At 38.7% G+C, this 15,650-nt stretch overlaps 2 protein-coding genes across 2 annotated transcripts in view; one reads left to right on the top strand and one right to left on the bottom strand.

Annotated features, from left to right (window-relative positions):
• Positions 1–9,114, top strand: part of tpp1 (tripeptidyl peptidase I) — a 13,833-nt gene extending 4,719 nt beyond the window's left edge. The window contains exons 5-13 of the mRNA XM_015379208.1: positions 2,235–2,356; positions 2,451–2,620; positions 2,707–2,905; positions 3,387–3,575; positions 4,219–4,291; positions 5,328–5,448; positions 5,944–6,105; positions 6,340–6,465; positions 8,182–9,114. Coding sequence (XP_015234694.1) covers positions 2,235–2,356; positions 2,451–2,620; positions 2,707–2,905; positions 3,387–3,575; positions 4,219–4,291; positions 5,328–5,448; positions 5,944–6,105; positions 6,340–6,465; positions 8,182–8,322 — 1,303 coding nt within the window. The 3' untranslated portion in view covers positions 8,323–9,114. The remainder of the gene's footprint in view (positions 1–2,234; positions 2,357–2,450; positions 2,621–2,706; positions 2,906–3,386; positions 3,576–4,218; positions 4,292–5,327; positions 5,449–5,943; positions 6,106–6,339; positions 6,466–8,181) is intronic.
• A 1,485-nt stretch (positions 9,115–10,599) lies between these two features.
• On the bottom strand, positions 10,600–13,957 carry LOC107087587 (transcriptional repressor protein YY1-like). Its single transcript, XM_015379245.1, has 5 exons — positions 13,366–13,957; positions 12,009–12,156; positions 11,815–11,875; positions 11,523–11,681; positions 10,600–11,399 (listed from the first exon to the last, which is right to left on the bottom strand). The coding sequence occupies exons 1-5, from the start codon at positions 13,856–13,858 to the stop codon at positions 11,217–11,219; spliced, it is 1,044 nt and encodes a 347-aa protein (XP_015234731.1). The 5' UTR covers positions 13,859–13,957; the 3' UTR covers positions 10,600–11,216.
• Between the last annotated feature and the right edge of the window lie 1,693 nt (positions 13,958–15,650).

The raw sequence follows: 15,650 nt of genomic DNA, 5'->3' as shown, positions 1-15,650 counted from the left end.
CACTTTTACTTTCGCCCTCTGGGGGGAGCCTCGCTGGAAAATCAACACCGGTTGCATAGTATACCTTTAAAGCGGAACAAAGTGATAAAAATGGTACTGATTGCCCTCCCCGTCACTCTGAAAGCAGCTGGAAAACCCGTCAGAACAAAATATCTGAAGAGGTGATTAGTCTTTTCTTTTTCTCAATAGATCGTTGAATAATACATAATTTCTTTTATGCAAGTCAATAAAGTGTAAGTCTGCCTCACGAGTTAATAGGTGTTTATTTGCATAATAAAGTCATTCAGCCTCTCCATGTTTTTAGTGACGTCCAAAATGGATCCATCTAAAGTCACAATATTAACACTAACAGATGTGGTCCAATAGCAACATTACCAGGTCTGCATCAGTTTTGCATCCTTGTTCCTGTTTGACGTCTTTGATTAAACTTTCCAATCTGATTCACATTTTCACCTCCTTTCCTCTTCAAAGCTTTTCTTTGCCTGTGTTTCCCTCTCTGCCATGTTATAAACCTCCTAAATCCAAAAGTGCTGTATGATTATTGGTGAGTGCGGCAGTGAGGGTTTGTGACTATTGATGCCATTGGCTTTGCATTGGGCTGCCGTAAAGCTGTTAGTTTTACAGTGAGAACAGTTGCAGTTTCTGTCCAGACATGGTAGGGGGAGATGAAAGTCCCCACAGGTGTCAATTAAACACTTAAATTATATCACTGGGACTTAGAAGCAGATATATTAAAGTAAAAATGTTATTTTAAAGTCAAAAGCCAGTTCAACGCTCAAATTATTACTCTTTTCTGAATTAGTATTTAGATTTATCTTCTAAAAAGTCTCACTGTATTCTCATCAGTGCACAGAGCATTTCTTTACATCTGTCGCTCTGTTGCTGTTAAATCGTGAGCTTTAAACGAAACTTACAGGTGATGCCTGCAGTGCTTTAGATTCTCGTTTCTGGTGTGACCTCCTAGATGAGATACCTATGTACATCAGTATGATTCCTTTTAAAAGTATTTTAAATTTAAGCTTGAATTAATCTGATAGGTCAGTTAGAACTCGTTCTCATTCACATAGTACCGGTAATCTAATTCTTATTACAATGATGTTCTGAGATCTTGACCTTCTAGATCAGAGGTTGCTTCTTTCTTGCAGTAATTCTGGTCGGTCAACCACTATTGCTGATGTTGCATGTTTGTTATGTTTATGGATAATGGTTCTCCCTGTCGTAGTTAGTATAACAAAGCTTTAGAAATAATTTTGTAACTCTTTCTCAACTCTTGATGTTTTTTTTAGACATTCATTAGCCTACTTCATGTTGTTGGACTGGTACGATTTTAAGGATTTCTTGACAGGATTCTTGAATTTGGAATTTTGAAATCTTGGTGGAAAAGATTTTGGTGGAAATTTATTTTATTTTTAAACAGACTCGTGGATTTTGACCGCTATTTTCTCCCATCATTAATAACATTTCTCTCAAACAAGTTTTGTTTATGTTTTTTTCAGGGTGTCTTCGTCTGGTATGGACTTTAGTTTGTGGGTCAAGACATTTAAGTTTGACAAAAAAGCAAAAGAAGTCAGATGTTTTCTGCCTAAAGCCCCTCTCACACCTTGCCGATTTAGCCAACGTATACCTTGCAGCGCAGAACCTGCTAAAACGCTGGCATACGCTGAACTTTCTATGTATTTTTTTCAATTTTGGGCAAATACATAGCATATTCATAATAAGTCCAGAGCGTATGTCCAATGACTGCCTAACTTATGCATAACACACGGCAGCGTAATGATCTTGATACTGTATGTTACAAGCCAATACGTCATTATACAGTAGCTCTAAGTTAAAAACACTTTCAGCGGTCATCTGGAACACGTCAAATATGTTGATATGCGTTGGAGATAAGTTCTTGATAAGTTATGCAGAGGTTACTCATAGGACACCACGTATGTCAACGATCAGATGACTTACCTGTAGTTTATGGCCCACGTTTTGCATACGCTGGCATACATCGGAAAGTTGATGTACTCTGCGTATGCCAACGTGTTTCAGCATGCTCATAACTTATACAAACCATACTCATAACTTATACGAGGTATGCCATCGTTTTTGCCAGATTTTACGTGCATCTGGCATATTCAGGCTAACTAGTCAAGGTGTGACACAGGCTTTAGTTTTCTGCCCTTCAGTTCTCACTTTGCTGGAGAATTACTTATAATTTGGTGTAATTTTACTGTTTTTTAATGAAGGGTTGCAGAGACACTCCTCCCAGGAAGTAGATTTCACCGCTACGTCAGAGATGGCCAGTCCATCGTGAGGTCTTCAGGTCCATATTCTGTCCATGATGAGGTTCACCACCACCTAGATTTTGGTGAGCGTTTGCTCTTTAGCAGCGATGCAGTGCATGCTGTGTTTTTATTTTGTTTTTTTAGTGCCATTTTGCCATTTTGTTTTTCCCACAATAGTTGGAGGCCTTCACCGCGTCCCACCCAGACAGAAACACGTCAGCCTGAACCAGCCGCCATCTAAGGCTGGGGTCCACCTCGGAGTGACTCCGGCCATCCTGAGGGCCCGCTACAATCTGACCGCAGCTGATGTTGGGACGTCTCAGAACAACAGCCAGGCCGTTGCGCAGGTTTGACCCACTGTTTGCTTGTGATGAAGCCTATAATTCGTAGACGTAGAACGTTCCGCTCTGATAATCACTCTTCATTCCTTTAGTTCTTAGAGCAGTACTACCACCCAGCTGACCTGGCTGAGTTCATGGCTATTTTTGGTCGGACCTTCCAGCACCGCTCTGAGGTGGATCGTGTTGTTGGCACCCAGGGAGGAGGGAAAGCTGGCCTGGAGGCCAGCCTGGACGTCGAGTACATCATGAGCACTGGAGCCAACATCTCCACATGGGTCTTCACTAATCCAGGTTTGTCTGAAGACAAACGTGTACAAATAATCTATTCTTCTGTAATTCCACGTTTTTAAGAGCTGAGCTCAGACAAGCGGATAGAGACAGTGCTGTCTGTGCAAAGCCTCTATTCTGCTTCTAATCATCTTTACCAAAGTCGAACCTCTGGTAAAAATGTCATTAACATTTTTTCATAATTTTTCAAGTTATCAACAGACACACACACACAAACTCCTAAAAACATAAGCTTCCTAGTGAAGGTAATAAGAAATGTGCAGGAAGCTGAGTGGACTTTAAAAAAACAGCCACATGACTGCAGGTTGAATCAACCAAAAACAAAATAAACAGTGTGAAAATACCACTGTTAAAGTAAAGCAGTAAATCAATAAACGCATCAAAATTTTTTTTGTTATTTAAAACTTTTATGTAAGTTTATATGTTTTTTTTATTTTTTTGGTAACTATCTTTAGTTTAACGTGTTCTTCCGGTTCCTGTCCAGGCCGCCATGAATCTCAGGAGCCCTTCCTCCAGTGGATGGTCCTGCTCAGCAACATGTCCGACCTGCCCTGGGTTCACACCATCAGCTACGGGGACGACGAGGACAGCCTGTCCACCGCCTACATGATGCGCATAAACACAGAGTTTATGAAGGCCGGCGTCAGGGGGATTTCTTTGCTCTTTGCCTCTGGTCAGTAGCTGCTTGGAGAAATTCAGCAAAAGCTGTCCTGCTGCATCAGCAGAGCATCTGTGGGAGAGCTGTAGTAGGTTATAAGGTTATTGGACATGTGATTAATGATGCATGTGATACTCGGTCATGAAAGAACTGCAACTTCCTTTTATTGAAAGGAACAATTCAGAAAAACCTCAGCTGAGAAACAAAAAGCTGTCATTTTGTCATTTGTTGAACTAAAACTATTATGGTTAAAGTTAAAAAAAAAAAGAAAATTCAGCATTAAAACCTCAGATGATTTTGGGTTTGTGACCTTTTCTGTGTAACAAAGGCTGCTGGGTGTCCTTCAGGTTTGCAGTGTGGTATAATTTTTTTCACTGTGCTAAAGTAGATTTTTTTTTTCTGTTTGTTTTTTTTTTTAGGCCTTTTTATTTTAACACAGACAGTTGTACTCTCTACTCCTTACTGTCTCCAAACTGACTCAATACTTCTATACATATAATGGGGACAATAACATTTGGGGCCCAGTTAAAAAACACTGATAGCAAACTGGATGAAGACTGGAGAGCCTCTTTATTAGGCTTTAAATTTCTATGTTTATGTTTCATTCATAAATTTCTATGTTTATGTTTTATTTTCATCTCGATATTGTCGTATTCAGGTGACAGCGGAGCCGGGTGCAGACATCTGGGGAAAGATGAGAACACGTTCAGGCCCAGCTTTCCTGCTTCCAGGTAAACGTTAGCGTCTAGATGTGCAAACGCCTGAGGATCTTTAAATGTGCTTTACAAATTTTTTTTATTGAACCATCCACCATTTTCCTCTCACTTTAGAACTATGTACTACTCTTGGTCAGTATACCACCTAAATTCCCACGAAAAGACATTAAAGGTTTTGGTTGCAAACAGGCTCAGACTTTAAATCAGTGATACCGGGCGTTTGCCTGGCGGGCCGGTCCTAATTTCAGCGTGCTAGGACCGGCCCTCCTTAAATCATACTGGCCCCAACACTAACGCTCCGGCCGAAGCTCCTACCTGTGACAGTAAATAACTCGAGGAGCTCAAGAAGTAATACAATGTTAACTACCTAAATGATGCATGCAGTATATATAGCCTTTCCTTGTGATGGCATATGGTGGAATTTTCTATTTCTTCAAACTGTAAAATCCTTGCAGCAAACTAAAATATAATAAAACTAAAATGCTTTCTTTAAACCAAACTACTAAGTTCCTCTTATATTTGGCGAATTTATGTTAGAATGTTTTTGCAAATATATGTTGCAGTGCATGATGGGGTTTTGCATCTAAAGGCTAACGTTTCCCATCTTGTTGCCTTGTTGCCAGGTTGGGATGTTTCCCAATCTGGCAGTTTAGGTCGGCCGTCTATGGGTAAAATGGTGCAAAATGTGAGTCAGTGACATCTGGCAACCGTGCTGATGTGGCGAGTGGGGACGTTACGCAGCAGTAGTCCATGTCGCGTCTGTGTTAATAACCAAAGCCAGTAATACTGCATTATAGAAGTCTTGTTGATGGTTGTCGTGTGATGCTTGAAGATAAATTGATTAATCCACAATGTGTATTCATATGTGTATTCGTCTCATATTTCAAATGCACGCATATGACATAAGTGGTCCATAAGCTGGCCGGTGTAGATGGAGAAATGCCAGGGCCGAAAATCGTTCCCAGGCGAAAGTCAAACCTTTTCGAAATGTGTGTGTTTATGTAGCAGGGGAACAGGAAATGAATCAACTAAAAGCGGCTCTTTCTTTCAGCCCCTATGTGACGACAGTAGGAGGAACCACTTTTAAGAACCCGTTTAAAGTAACCTATGAAGTCACACATTACATTAGTGGAGGAGGCTTCAGCAACGTCTTCAAGATGCCAGACTACCAGGTACAGACGTGCAGCTTTTATGCACATTTATCAACACACAATGTTAAAGGTATAATGGAGGATTTTTTTTTTTCCTGCAAATTTTTGCAAAGACCAGCCCTCTCCACTTAAAAATAAGAACAATGCACATGCAGAACAATGCCCCCTGCTCCCGAGAGGGAGCGGCTATTAAATGCGTGCGAGAGCGTGCACGAGCCCTTTTCTCCTCGTGCACGTGCTGTTTAAAATTTGCTATTTGTATTGCTCATACAAGCTTACTTTCCAAAAGATGTGCAATTTCCCACTATTTCCCACAGGTAAGTGAAAATGGGGACGAGCATGTAGGACGGCCTTACTTAAACATCACCAGAATGATTGACAATTAGGAAGACCACTTATTTTGCTGATCCACCCGGAAGAAGAACATCCTCCACTAAACCTTTAACTGTCATTTGAATTCTTTTTCTTTTTTCCTTAATATTAATCAATTGTTTTTTTTTCCTCTTTCTTCTTTAGGCCAGTGCAGTGCAGGGGTACCTGAAGAGTGTAAAAGCGACTCTCCCTCCTCAGTCATACTTCAATACGAGCGGCAGGGCCTACCCAGACATAGCTGCACTATCGGATAATTACTGGGTGGTCAGCAACAGAGTGCCCATCCCCTGGGTGTCCGGAACCTCGGTAAAATCAACCAAACATTGTTAAAGTTTCTGCTAAAAAAATTTTTTTAGCGGTTAAAGCTATTTTAGATTAGCAGTGATTGATGTCTTGTTGCTCCCTGTAACATAGTGAAGTATTTTGAAACTTGCACACGTTCAGCAGATATGACAGTTGGAATAGGAAGTATGCCTTTAAAGATAAGGTGTCATTCTTTGCATTCTTCAATTGTTTGTAACTTCAGTTATCCCCCCCCAGGCTTCAACTCCTGTGGTTGGAGGCATGCTGGCTCTCATCAACGGCCAGCGTCTGTCGAAGGGCTTGCCTGCGCTCGGCTTCCTCAACCCCCGCCTCTACAAGCTTAAAGGACCGGGCCTGTTCGACGTACGTCGCCTTTGTTTACTCTTAAGATGTAAATCCAACCAATCCAGATATAAGATTATAACAATTTGGATGAAAATCCAGCGCTGTGAGACTATCTACTCTCTAATAGATTTATTCAAGGTTTGATTTTATTTGTTTTGACAATTATCTACTTTTTCTGGAACTAGCCACACAGATGGCTGATTACCATCTGATGAAATCCTTTAAAAAGTAACTGATAGCACAAAGTAAGCTTAAAGATTCATGAAGCAAATATCTTTCCCCAATCTAGAGGCTTTTATTTTAAACCAGGAGTTTAAAAAGTACGTCTAAAGCTCTGCAGGCTTCACTAGCCTCATGATTCAACACTTGATTGACCATGAATGAAATCATTGAGAACACTAAAAATAAATCAGTCCCTTATGTATGGGAAAAAAAATATGTATATGATCAGAAGATGTGGCTCCTGTTACATTAGGCATCATCAAAAAAACAAACAAAAAGACAACGTATTAATTGTCAAATGAAGACAATCAAACTATAAATGGTAAATGAGAATATCTGCTGTCTGTTTGTTACCCCAACCCCCTAAATGGTTTGGGAGTGATCTAATTAAACATGCAGTTTCCACTTCAGCTGGACCTAAAGTGGCGCAAAAGTTTTCATAGGGATGTTAAAGGTATAGAGGAGGATCTTTTATTTCCGGGTGGATCATCTGAATAAGTGGTCCTCCTAATTATCAATCATTCCGGTGATCTGTTTACGTAAGGCCATCCTACGTACTTGTCCTGTTAGCTATATCTTATTTGCGCATCCTCACTTTCAGGTCTAGGTCTGTGGTGAGCTATGTTTTCATCCAGTCAAGTTTGCCTTTCTCACCGCGGTTCTTTGAATATGGCCGAGGGTCGTATAAGAAAAAGTCTCTACAAAGTGTATAAGAAGAAGATAAAGGCCTCAGAAGAGAGCAATGATACAAGAGTTTTTTTGGGAAATTCTTTCTGGCGATGGCGTACACTAAAAGCACAGGCCGGTCTCCCCAACTATGCCTCAGCTGCAGTTTCTACTCCACTGGTAAAGTTTGGCATTTCACATCACTGCTAGTAAAAGTTATCTACCTCTGTTTTGTAACTTTCCAGGAAAGATAAGTTTATGTTTTTTTGTATTTTGCATTGTTAGCAGTTATAGGGTGGCCACAGATTCTAATTTATCCCGCAAACAAGTTCAAATTTCCACTGCAGCACACACATACATACAAGCATGTCATGATTTTTTATTTATTTATTTTTTTTATGTGCCAGTAGTCTTATTTGCGGGTAAACTTTTTATATATAAATATGGGTGAGATGAGATCCATCCTATTGAGCGTCTTATTGCATACCTGCACCTCCTGGAGGAGAAATGGGCTCATGCATGCTCTCCTACGCGTTTAATAGGCCTTCCCTCTCTGGAGCGGGTGCAAGGCTGTGAATGTGGAGAGGGCGGGTCTCTTAAAAATTTGCCAAAATCCTCCACTATACCTTTAAAGAATCTTTAACAGATGAAGGGTGGTAAAACCAGTTTTGGTGTTGGGGATGGGGGCATTGAACCCATGTTTGAAAATCCTCTTATATTAAATCTGATCTGAAACATTTCAAGATTATATTAATACAAAAACAATCAACTTGATGAGTCTGTAGTGAAGATGTTTTAGGTGAAAGGAAACCCTGCAGCCGATCATCAACCTGTTTTTCTCTCCAGGTAACTGAAGGATGTCATGAGGGCTGTCTGGACGAACAGGTTCAGGGGAATGGCTTCTGTGCCGCTCCGTCATGGGACCCTGTCACAGGCTGGGGGACACCAAACTACCCTGCCCTGCTGTCTGCGCTGCTGTCTGATTGAACAGAACCAACCCAGAGCTGAACGGGGCGCTAATGCGCCCTGAGAGTGTGGGCTCCACTCCGATCAGGTTCTTGATGCCAAAGGCAGGACAGTGGAAACAGGATACTGGATTACTGCTGCTGTAGTTTTGTGATTTTTATCATTTATGTTTTGCATGATTCATGATTCATAAGGAGTTTCGGCACCTGCCCAGGTTTAAGCCGTGAACATTTTAAAGATGGAATTAACTTAGCATTACTGCTGTGGCCTTATTTTGCAGTTTACTGAACAATATTTTTCTAAAGTCTGTGAGAAATCTTTGTTTCCTCTTTAGGAGTCATTTAAATTCTAGACATGGAAAAATTGTAAACTTGAGTAGTTTTTTTTTATTATTGTTAGGCTAAAGTAAAACAAGTTTAGAAAAACTCAGACAGCTTTTAAGAACGAATTTTAAGTAATGATGTATGTCCTTTTACTTTTGTCTCTACAGCGAATCTTCATTTGATCCTAAGATGCATGAAGCTTTAACATCTTTTATATGTTTAGATAAAACAGGAAGATTATTTTGTGGCTTAACATTTTTATCTGTTCCTGATGACTATGAACAAAATGCACTGTTTGATGTGGGTTTGGAAATGATTCAGCTAATTTACCCACAATGCACTTTTTACAGTACTTGCAAAACCACAAATCAGATATGATTTTGTTTTTTTCTGTTAATTCATTGCACCTAAAATGGGGAAATGAATTGAAATGTATTGTGCAGAAGCAACGATTAAAATTTGATTTTTTTTGGACGTTTTAAATAATGTCTTTTTTTTTTATAAGGATTTTACAGCTAACCCCATAATACCATCACCTTTATTTAAGATATTTTACTTAAGGTCGAACATTACAGCCCAGGAACTTTGAGAACGGAATCTAAAAAAAGTAACTCTTATTTAATGCTCTTAGAAATAATCTTAATGCAATCAGCAAATACCCATGACTTATTTATATATATATATATATATATATATATATATATATATATATATATATGGCTAAATCCATCAGCATGGACAGGCTGCCGCCATGTCCCAAGTTCCTCGTTTTTCCGCCACTTTGGTTCAAATTTGCATTTTTTCCCCATTCTCTAGCCTTTTCTCCGCCTCAAGCTTCTTTTCCGAAGCATTTTAATGCCACGATTTAAAAATAATAATTTAATGACTTTTAATGACCTACAGAAACCCTGCTTTACATTTTAGTTTAATTTAGATTATGGCAGATAGTGGAATTGTTTCTCATACATTAGAGAACTGAGACCAAAATAAGAGGATTTTTAAACAGAAATATGAAATTATGGTCTGCACAAGCAAATGAAGACTGCTGACTTAATGACCACAAACAGAAGCTGCTTATTCAGAGGGTTTAGTGCAGCGTGAATGGAAAGTTAAATGGAAGAAAGATGTGGAAGCTTTAATAAATTGTGACTGAGGTTACTTCTGGTACACACAATTAATTCCAAGAAAAGTCTTGATTGTATTTTTTTATATTTTCGTTCACTTTTATCAATATTGTAAGAAATTCTACAAAGTTGGTCCATGGTACATAGACATACTTGTTAGTAGGCCCTCGTTTCTGCTTTAAAATGTGTAACAGCTGCGTTATTATATGAGTGGATTTTTTTTATTTTTATTTGTGAGCTGCAAACCAGAATTATGAATAAAAACTGGAAATGTATACTCATACGTTTTCCATTATAATGAATTTGAAAAGGAGCTCCTCTGGAGTGAAACAAGCAAACTGTGAGGAAACCTAATTTCCATTGCAAATTCTCCCAAGGCCTCTGGTTTCCAGTTCACTCTCAGCATATCCCATTACTACAATAAACACACATTACAGCAGCATCATGTGATCTTATCAGCCACACTTATGCACAGGATATTTAACATTGCATGTGCAGAAATACCCAAAATTCCAATCCCGACCTGCTTGCCTTATGGCAGCTAAATATTTCCTCTAGATGCTTGAACTCCACTTTAAACACTAACCTGGTCTGTTAAAGGTCTCATTTAGCCAAAGATTAACTATCACTCTGAATATTACAGTCATCCATGCATATAAATCGTAGTTAAATATGCTCCACATCCCTGTTAAATCTTCTGAGAAGGTTTATTAACCTGATTGGTTTAATCATTAACTAGAACTGGAACAGCTCCTGGCTTGTCCTCAAAGGTAATGACAGCTACAACAGCTGCTTACTACCGGTAAGAGTTTGACCTTTGACCACACAAATCACACGTTCTAGATCAGTTATTCAATAGGAAGAAACAATTTAATCAATATCTACTGGTGAGGGAAAAAGCACATGGTTTTCATCTACATGATAAGAATATGAAATGCTGTTCCTGTGTGATCTCCTCACAAACAGCTCCATGAACGAGAACAAAGAGAAGCAAAACTAAAACTGGACCCTTGCATGAAGGCCGACGGGACACATACAGACCACAAAGCTTACATCTAACCGTGTACAATATGCACACTTAGGGAACGGTACAAAACTGAGAAAATGGTGAAGATTAATGCAAATTACATAACTATTTGTGTAAAGGTATAAATAAGTTTTCCAGGTGCAGATTCACAAATTAATATCTTAATCAGAAGAAACTAAAATATTCCTTCCATTTAGAGCCAAAGTGTGGGGGACCAGCTCAAACGGGTTGATTTGTTTGCAACCCCCTCCCTCAAACCTCCATTTTTTATCAAAAGCTTCACAAAAATGTATGTTTTTTTTTCTATATTTGCAATACAAAGAGAGTCATCTCACAGAAAAAGCAGTTCAAGCAACATCGAGTCAGTTTTCCCAGAAGCAGACGGAGCTAAAGTCCTCCAGTTTTCCTGCTGTTTCTGAATCCAGTTCCTTGTGGGAAACTTTACTGGTTATTTTTGGCTTTGGCGTGTGTGAGGATGTGAGACTTCAGGTTGGTAGACTGAGCAAATTTCTTGTTGCAGCCATCAAAGGGACAAACATACGGGCGGTCGCCGGTGTGAATCCGCACATGAGTGCGCAAGTTAAAGTCCAGAGAGAAGCGTTTTCCACATCCTTCAAACGTGCACTAGAGAGACGAGATAGGAAAGAAAAATATACAATTAGATCAAATTGTATAATTTTTTTTTTTTTTTTTCATTTTGTATTCATGCACTTAAAATTTTTGAACATGTAGAAAGAAGAAACTCACTTGGAAAGGTTTCTCTCCTGTGTGAACCAACTGATGCCTTTTCAGCTTTGAACTCTCCACAAAGGCTTTGCCGCACTCTGCGCAGACGTGCACACGAGGCCCGTGGGTGTGCAAGTGCTTCCTCATCGCAGAGTTGTCCCTGAACATCTTGGTGCATCCCTAAGAGGGGAACAAACACAATAACAGTCATTTTCCAGGAACCTCTCAAACATGCTGCTGATAGGAAAAATACCAAACTCAGGGATCCGTTCCACTATTAGTGAATCTAATCACAGGAACACATTTAACTTACTTTATGCGGACAGGCTATTGTCCTGGGTGCATCATCTTCTTTGACTTTCCTTGGCTTCATTCTGCAGCACAAATGAAGGTGATGCTTTTAAGCTACAAACATGAACACTGACGTATTTGTGCAACACCAGAGAGTTAAATGTGTTAATCCAATTTTAAATGTTGCACTTAATGTAGTCGTGTACAAGTTCCTACCGTGCAAACTCTGCCAGCTGTTTGGGATCTGACAGGTCAATGCCTGGAATACCTCCTGGTGGGAGCTTCTTCCCTGTCATATATTCAGAATAATCAGGAGGAGAGTTTTCCTCTGAGAGCTGCTCATGCTCGATGTCCTTCTTGTCATCTGAGAGTGGAACAGAAAGAAAGTAAACACGACATCAGTTTAAGCATGTGATGGATTAGAAATACTAGATTAATCAAGACATCTTTAATTTGTAAAATTATGTGAATACAGCAAGCATTTTTTCCATACAAACAACAAACAATTTACTATTAAATAAAAGTTTAGTGATTAAAAGGCTAGATGGATGCATTAAAAAGCAACAAATTCCTTATGCATGATTATAGACGTAATATTCATGCCTTTCAAATGCAGCGTATGGATGCATTGATATAGCGAAAGTCTGTTTTACTGTTTGTTCTCCTAGGCAAACAGATCTGCAGACACATTTTTAAGATCCCATATCATATTTTAACTTTTAAAGTTAATTTCAAACAGACTGACCCAAAGTATGACCACTTACAGCTGTTCTTACTTGATTTATCAGTTACGTTTACATTTTAAACATTTCCTATAAAAGGTTACAAAATGACCGAAAATTGTTCTTCTACATGTATATAAAATAATCGTGACAAAATGTCAACACAGAGGAAAAAAAACATGTTTAGTGTTTATTTAGCCTTCCCTCAAAGGTCAAACACGACCCAGTTCTTGTCTTGTCTTTGCCTTATATGGCATTATTCTTATTACGAAAAGCCTGGCGTTTATTTTATTTAGATGTATTTCTCGTTTTTATTTTTTTTTATTTTTTAAACCCTGCCACAGTATTTCCCAGTAAAGCATGTTGAATTAAAAGGAAAATAAATCGCTTTATATAAAACAAAATATACTTCATCTTTGCGTTGTTTTTGAAACGGGATTAAAGATTTATTTTTCAAGCCTGATATTAAATACTGGGTCTTTCGTTTAAAGTCCCAGAACTGTAAAGTCGGAGGCGTCCCTGAAGGCATCTCGTACTGCCGCTAACTGAACTGCGCCACAGCGGCCCAGCGGAGCTAGCAGCCATCGCTCCCCTTGTCGCCGCCATCTTCGTCGGCCAAATAAACGCCATTTTTTCGGGCCGCCATACTTTCTGGACCGGGGAAATATGGCGGCGCCCATTGACACATAAAACATGGCTTCCCATAAAAACAAACATCTTTCAGAGAGACTTTAAACCGTTTTGAGCAGTTAAAAATAATCCAACAAGCAGAGGACAAGGCCTCAGTCGGGCCCGCTCACACCGAGAACAAAGCGACATTAGCAGCATGCATGGATTCACCACCGACTCACCTGAAGCCCACATAGTTACTGAAAACTCCCCCTCCAGAGTCTTTATCTGGACCTGCTTCTGCTCCCACTTTCGGCCCATCTCTACGCCAGTCAGGAAGCTTTTCTTGCCAGCTTTCTTCCCGCTCCCACTCTTCTTAACCCGACCTGCGGACGAGCCTCTCCCGGCTACAGTAACCAGAGTATGCTCGATGTAGTCCTCCTCAACGGCTGGCACCGGGATCAGGATCTGATCCTCATACCCGTCCTCCGTGTGCAGTTCCGAGTCCTCCTCTCCAACCACCTCTTCCCTGGTCTGCACCAGAATCACCTCCTGGTGCGAATGGAGCTGGTGCGGATCATCCAGAGGCTGCAATGCGATCATCGGCTGTTGTTCGCCGTCCTCTCCGACAACTGTCGTCTCAATGGTTTCCACCTCAATTTCATGCAGTTCCACTATTTCTGCTGGCATCTCAGTCCCGTCCGTCTCAATGTACAGGGTATCCCCTGACGCCATGATGAATTTGTTTCCCTCGGCCTGTTTATGTATTTGTATGTATTGTAGCTCTCACCTCCCCCTATGCTCTCACTTCGCTTCCTCCCACTCTGACAAAAACTCTCCACCACTACTGTAATCTCGTCGCCACAGTGCTCTAGTTTTGAATTCTCGCGTGATTTGAATCAGCTTTAAGTGTATGGTTATTGTATGGATTTCAAGACATACATCTACTGCGACTTCATAAGTCCATGACCCCACAACTAACCAACTTATCTATTATTTGAACCATCAATCACTGACCAAAAATTAAGTTTAAATTATAACATTCTAATAACATTCTTTGCAAATTTGAGAAAAAATCAATTGAAACACTGAGAACTCTTTATCTACCCCCCATACAACCAAAAGCTAAAGAAACTCATTATAAAACTTAAAATGCAATTTACCCCCCATAAGAACTACTAAGAATTTGTTTTAATATTGATGACAATAAATGCTCATTCTTTTAAAGTGATATAGAAACAATTGACCATGTCTTCTATGAATGCAATAAAACATTTTGGAAGTGCTTAGAAACATGGATTAAATAAAAAAATTGCACTTCTTGAATCTATTTCTAGAGATATGGGTAACTTTTGGAGTATTATTGAAAACCAAAACAATAGAACTCTGTTGTAACCTAATTTTGTGTTTAGCAAAATTATTTATTCATAAACAAAGAGTGTTAAGATTATCCCCAATCTTTAATCTTTTTTTAATCTGAATTCAAGTTGTATTTTAAATCTCTTAAATGTATCGAATCATACGAACACCTGACAGAAATACTGATGGGTTTTCCCACAGATGTTCAGCAATCCTAACACGAATCCCCTTGTTGCCTTGTTAATAATTATTTCATTATTATCAGATATTCCTTTTATTATTTTTTTGTTCCTTATCAACAATGCCTTGTACTTCATTTTTTAAATCTGCCTCTACTTTTCCTTCCTCAGATTTGTACTGTTACTATTGCCTTACTTGTTTGTACTTACTTTGTTTAAATAAAGTTTTTAAAAAAAGAACCAAAAAACGTCATAAATCTGGTTTTGATCAATTGATAAAAAAAACAAGAACTTATTTATGCTTAAACATGCAAAATATTACACTGAAAAACACACTGGTCTCTTTTGAGGGTTTGTAATTGATTGGCAGAAATTTGAATGTTAGTTTTTGCATTTCAAAAAAGCAAAAAAAAAATGAAGTCTCTCTTTGTGTTATAAAAATCAGAACTAGACATATATGATTTAATTCTGTTTACACAATTAAAATAAACCTAAAGAGAAGCCAAAAGGAAGAACATGCAAACCCAATAAGAAAATACCCTGGCACTCAATTACAAAAATGAGCTATTTCCCTTTTTTTTCTTATCTAAAACGTCACATTTAATTGAACAGAAACCGTTTGGTTTTGTTAATGAATAACGGATTAGGGAACATTTTTAGGAACGATTCTTGTATCATATTAAATCAAAAACCCTACTTCTCTTTCCTTTGGAGAAATGGAAAATGATAAATGTTTTCATAAAAAAAAAGCACCGATAATAATATATTAAGACGCTAGGGGCGCTGTTTCCCGTGTAAATGTTCACATTATGCACTTAAAAGAGATAATAAATAAAAATGTACCAAATTGTAATTTAATAAAATAAAATATTGATTTTGAATAAAAAAAAATCTAAAAAAACACAAAAATCCCTGACAAATTAAAGTACCTTGCTCATGAACAGTGAAAAAACATACCTGACCAGAAAAAAACAGATTTCAGGTATTTC

Source organism: Cyprinodon variegatus, unplaced genomic scaffold (genome assembly GCF_000732505.1).
Source record: "Cyprinodon variegatus isolate N-32 unplaced genomic scaffold, C_variegatus-1.0 Scaffold187, whole genome shotgun sequence".
Classification (NCBI taxonomy): domain Eukaryota; kingdom Metazoa; phylum Chordata; class Actinopteri; order Cyprinodontiformes; family Cyprinodontidae; genus Cyprinodon; species Cyprinodon variegatus.
Note: the sequence above shows the minus strand (reverse complement) of the source record. Positions and strands in the feature narration are given on the sequence as shown.

Excerpts from the sequence above, each read along its gene's own strand:
- LOC107087587 (XM_015379245.1), bottom strand. The coding sequence starts at position 13,858 with ATGGCGTCAGGGGATACCCTGTACATTGAGACGGACGGGACTGAGATG. Across the intron at positions 11,682-11,814 it reads CAATAGCCTGTCCGCATAAA|GGATGCACCAAGATGTTCAG; the intron begins GTAAGTTAAATG and ends TTCCCCTCTTAG. Across the intron at positions 11,400-11,522 it reads CAGGAGAGAAACCTTTCCAA|TGCACGTTTGAAGGATGTGG; the intron begins GTGAGTTTCTTC and ends TCGTCTCTCTAG.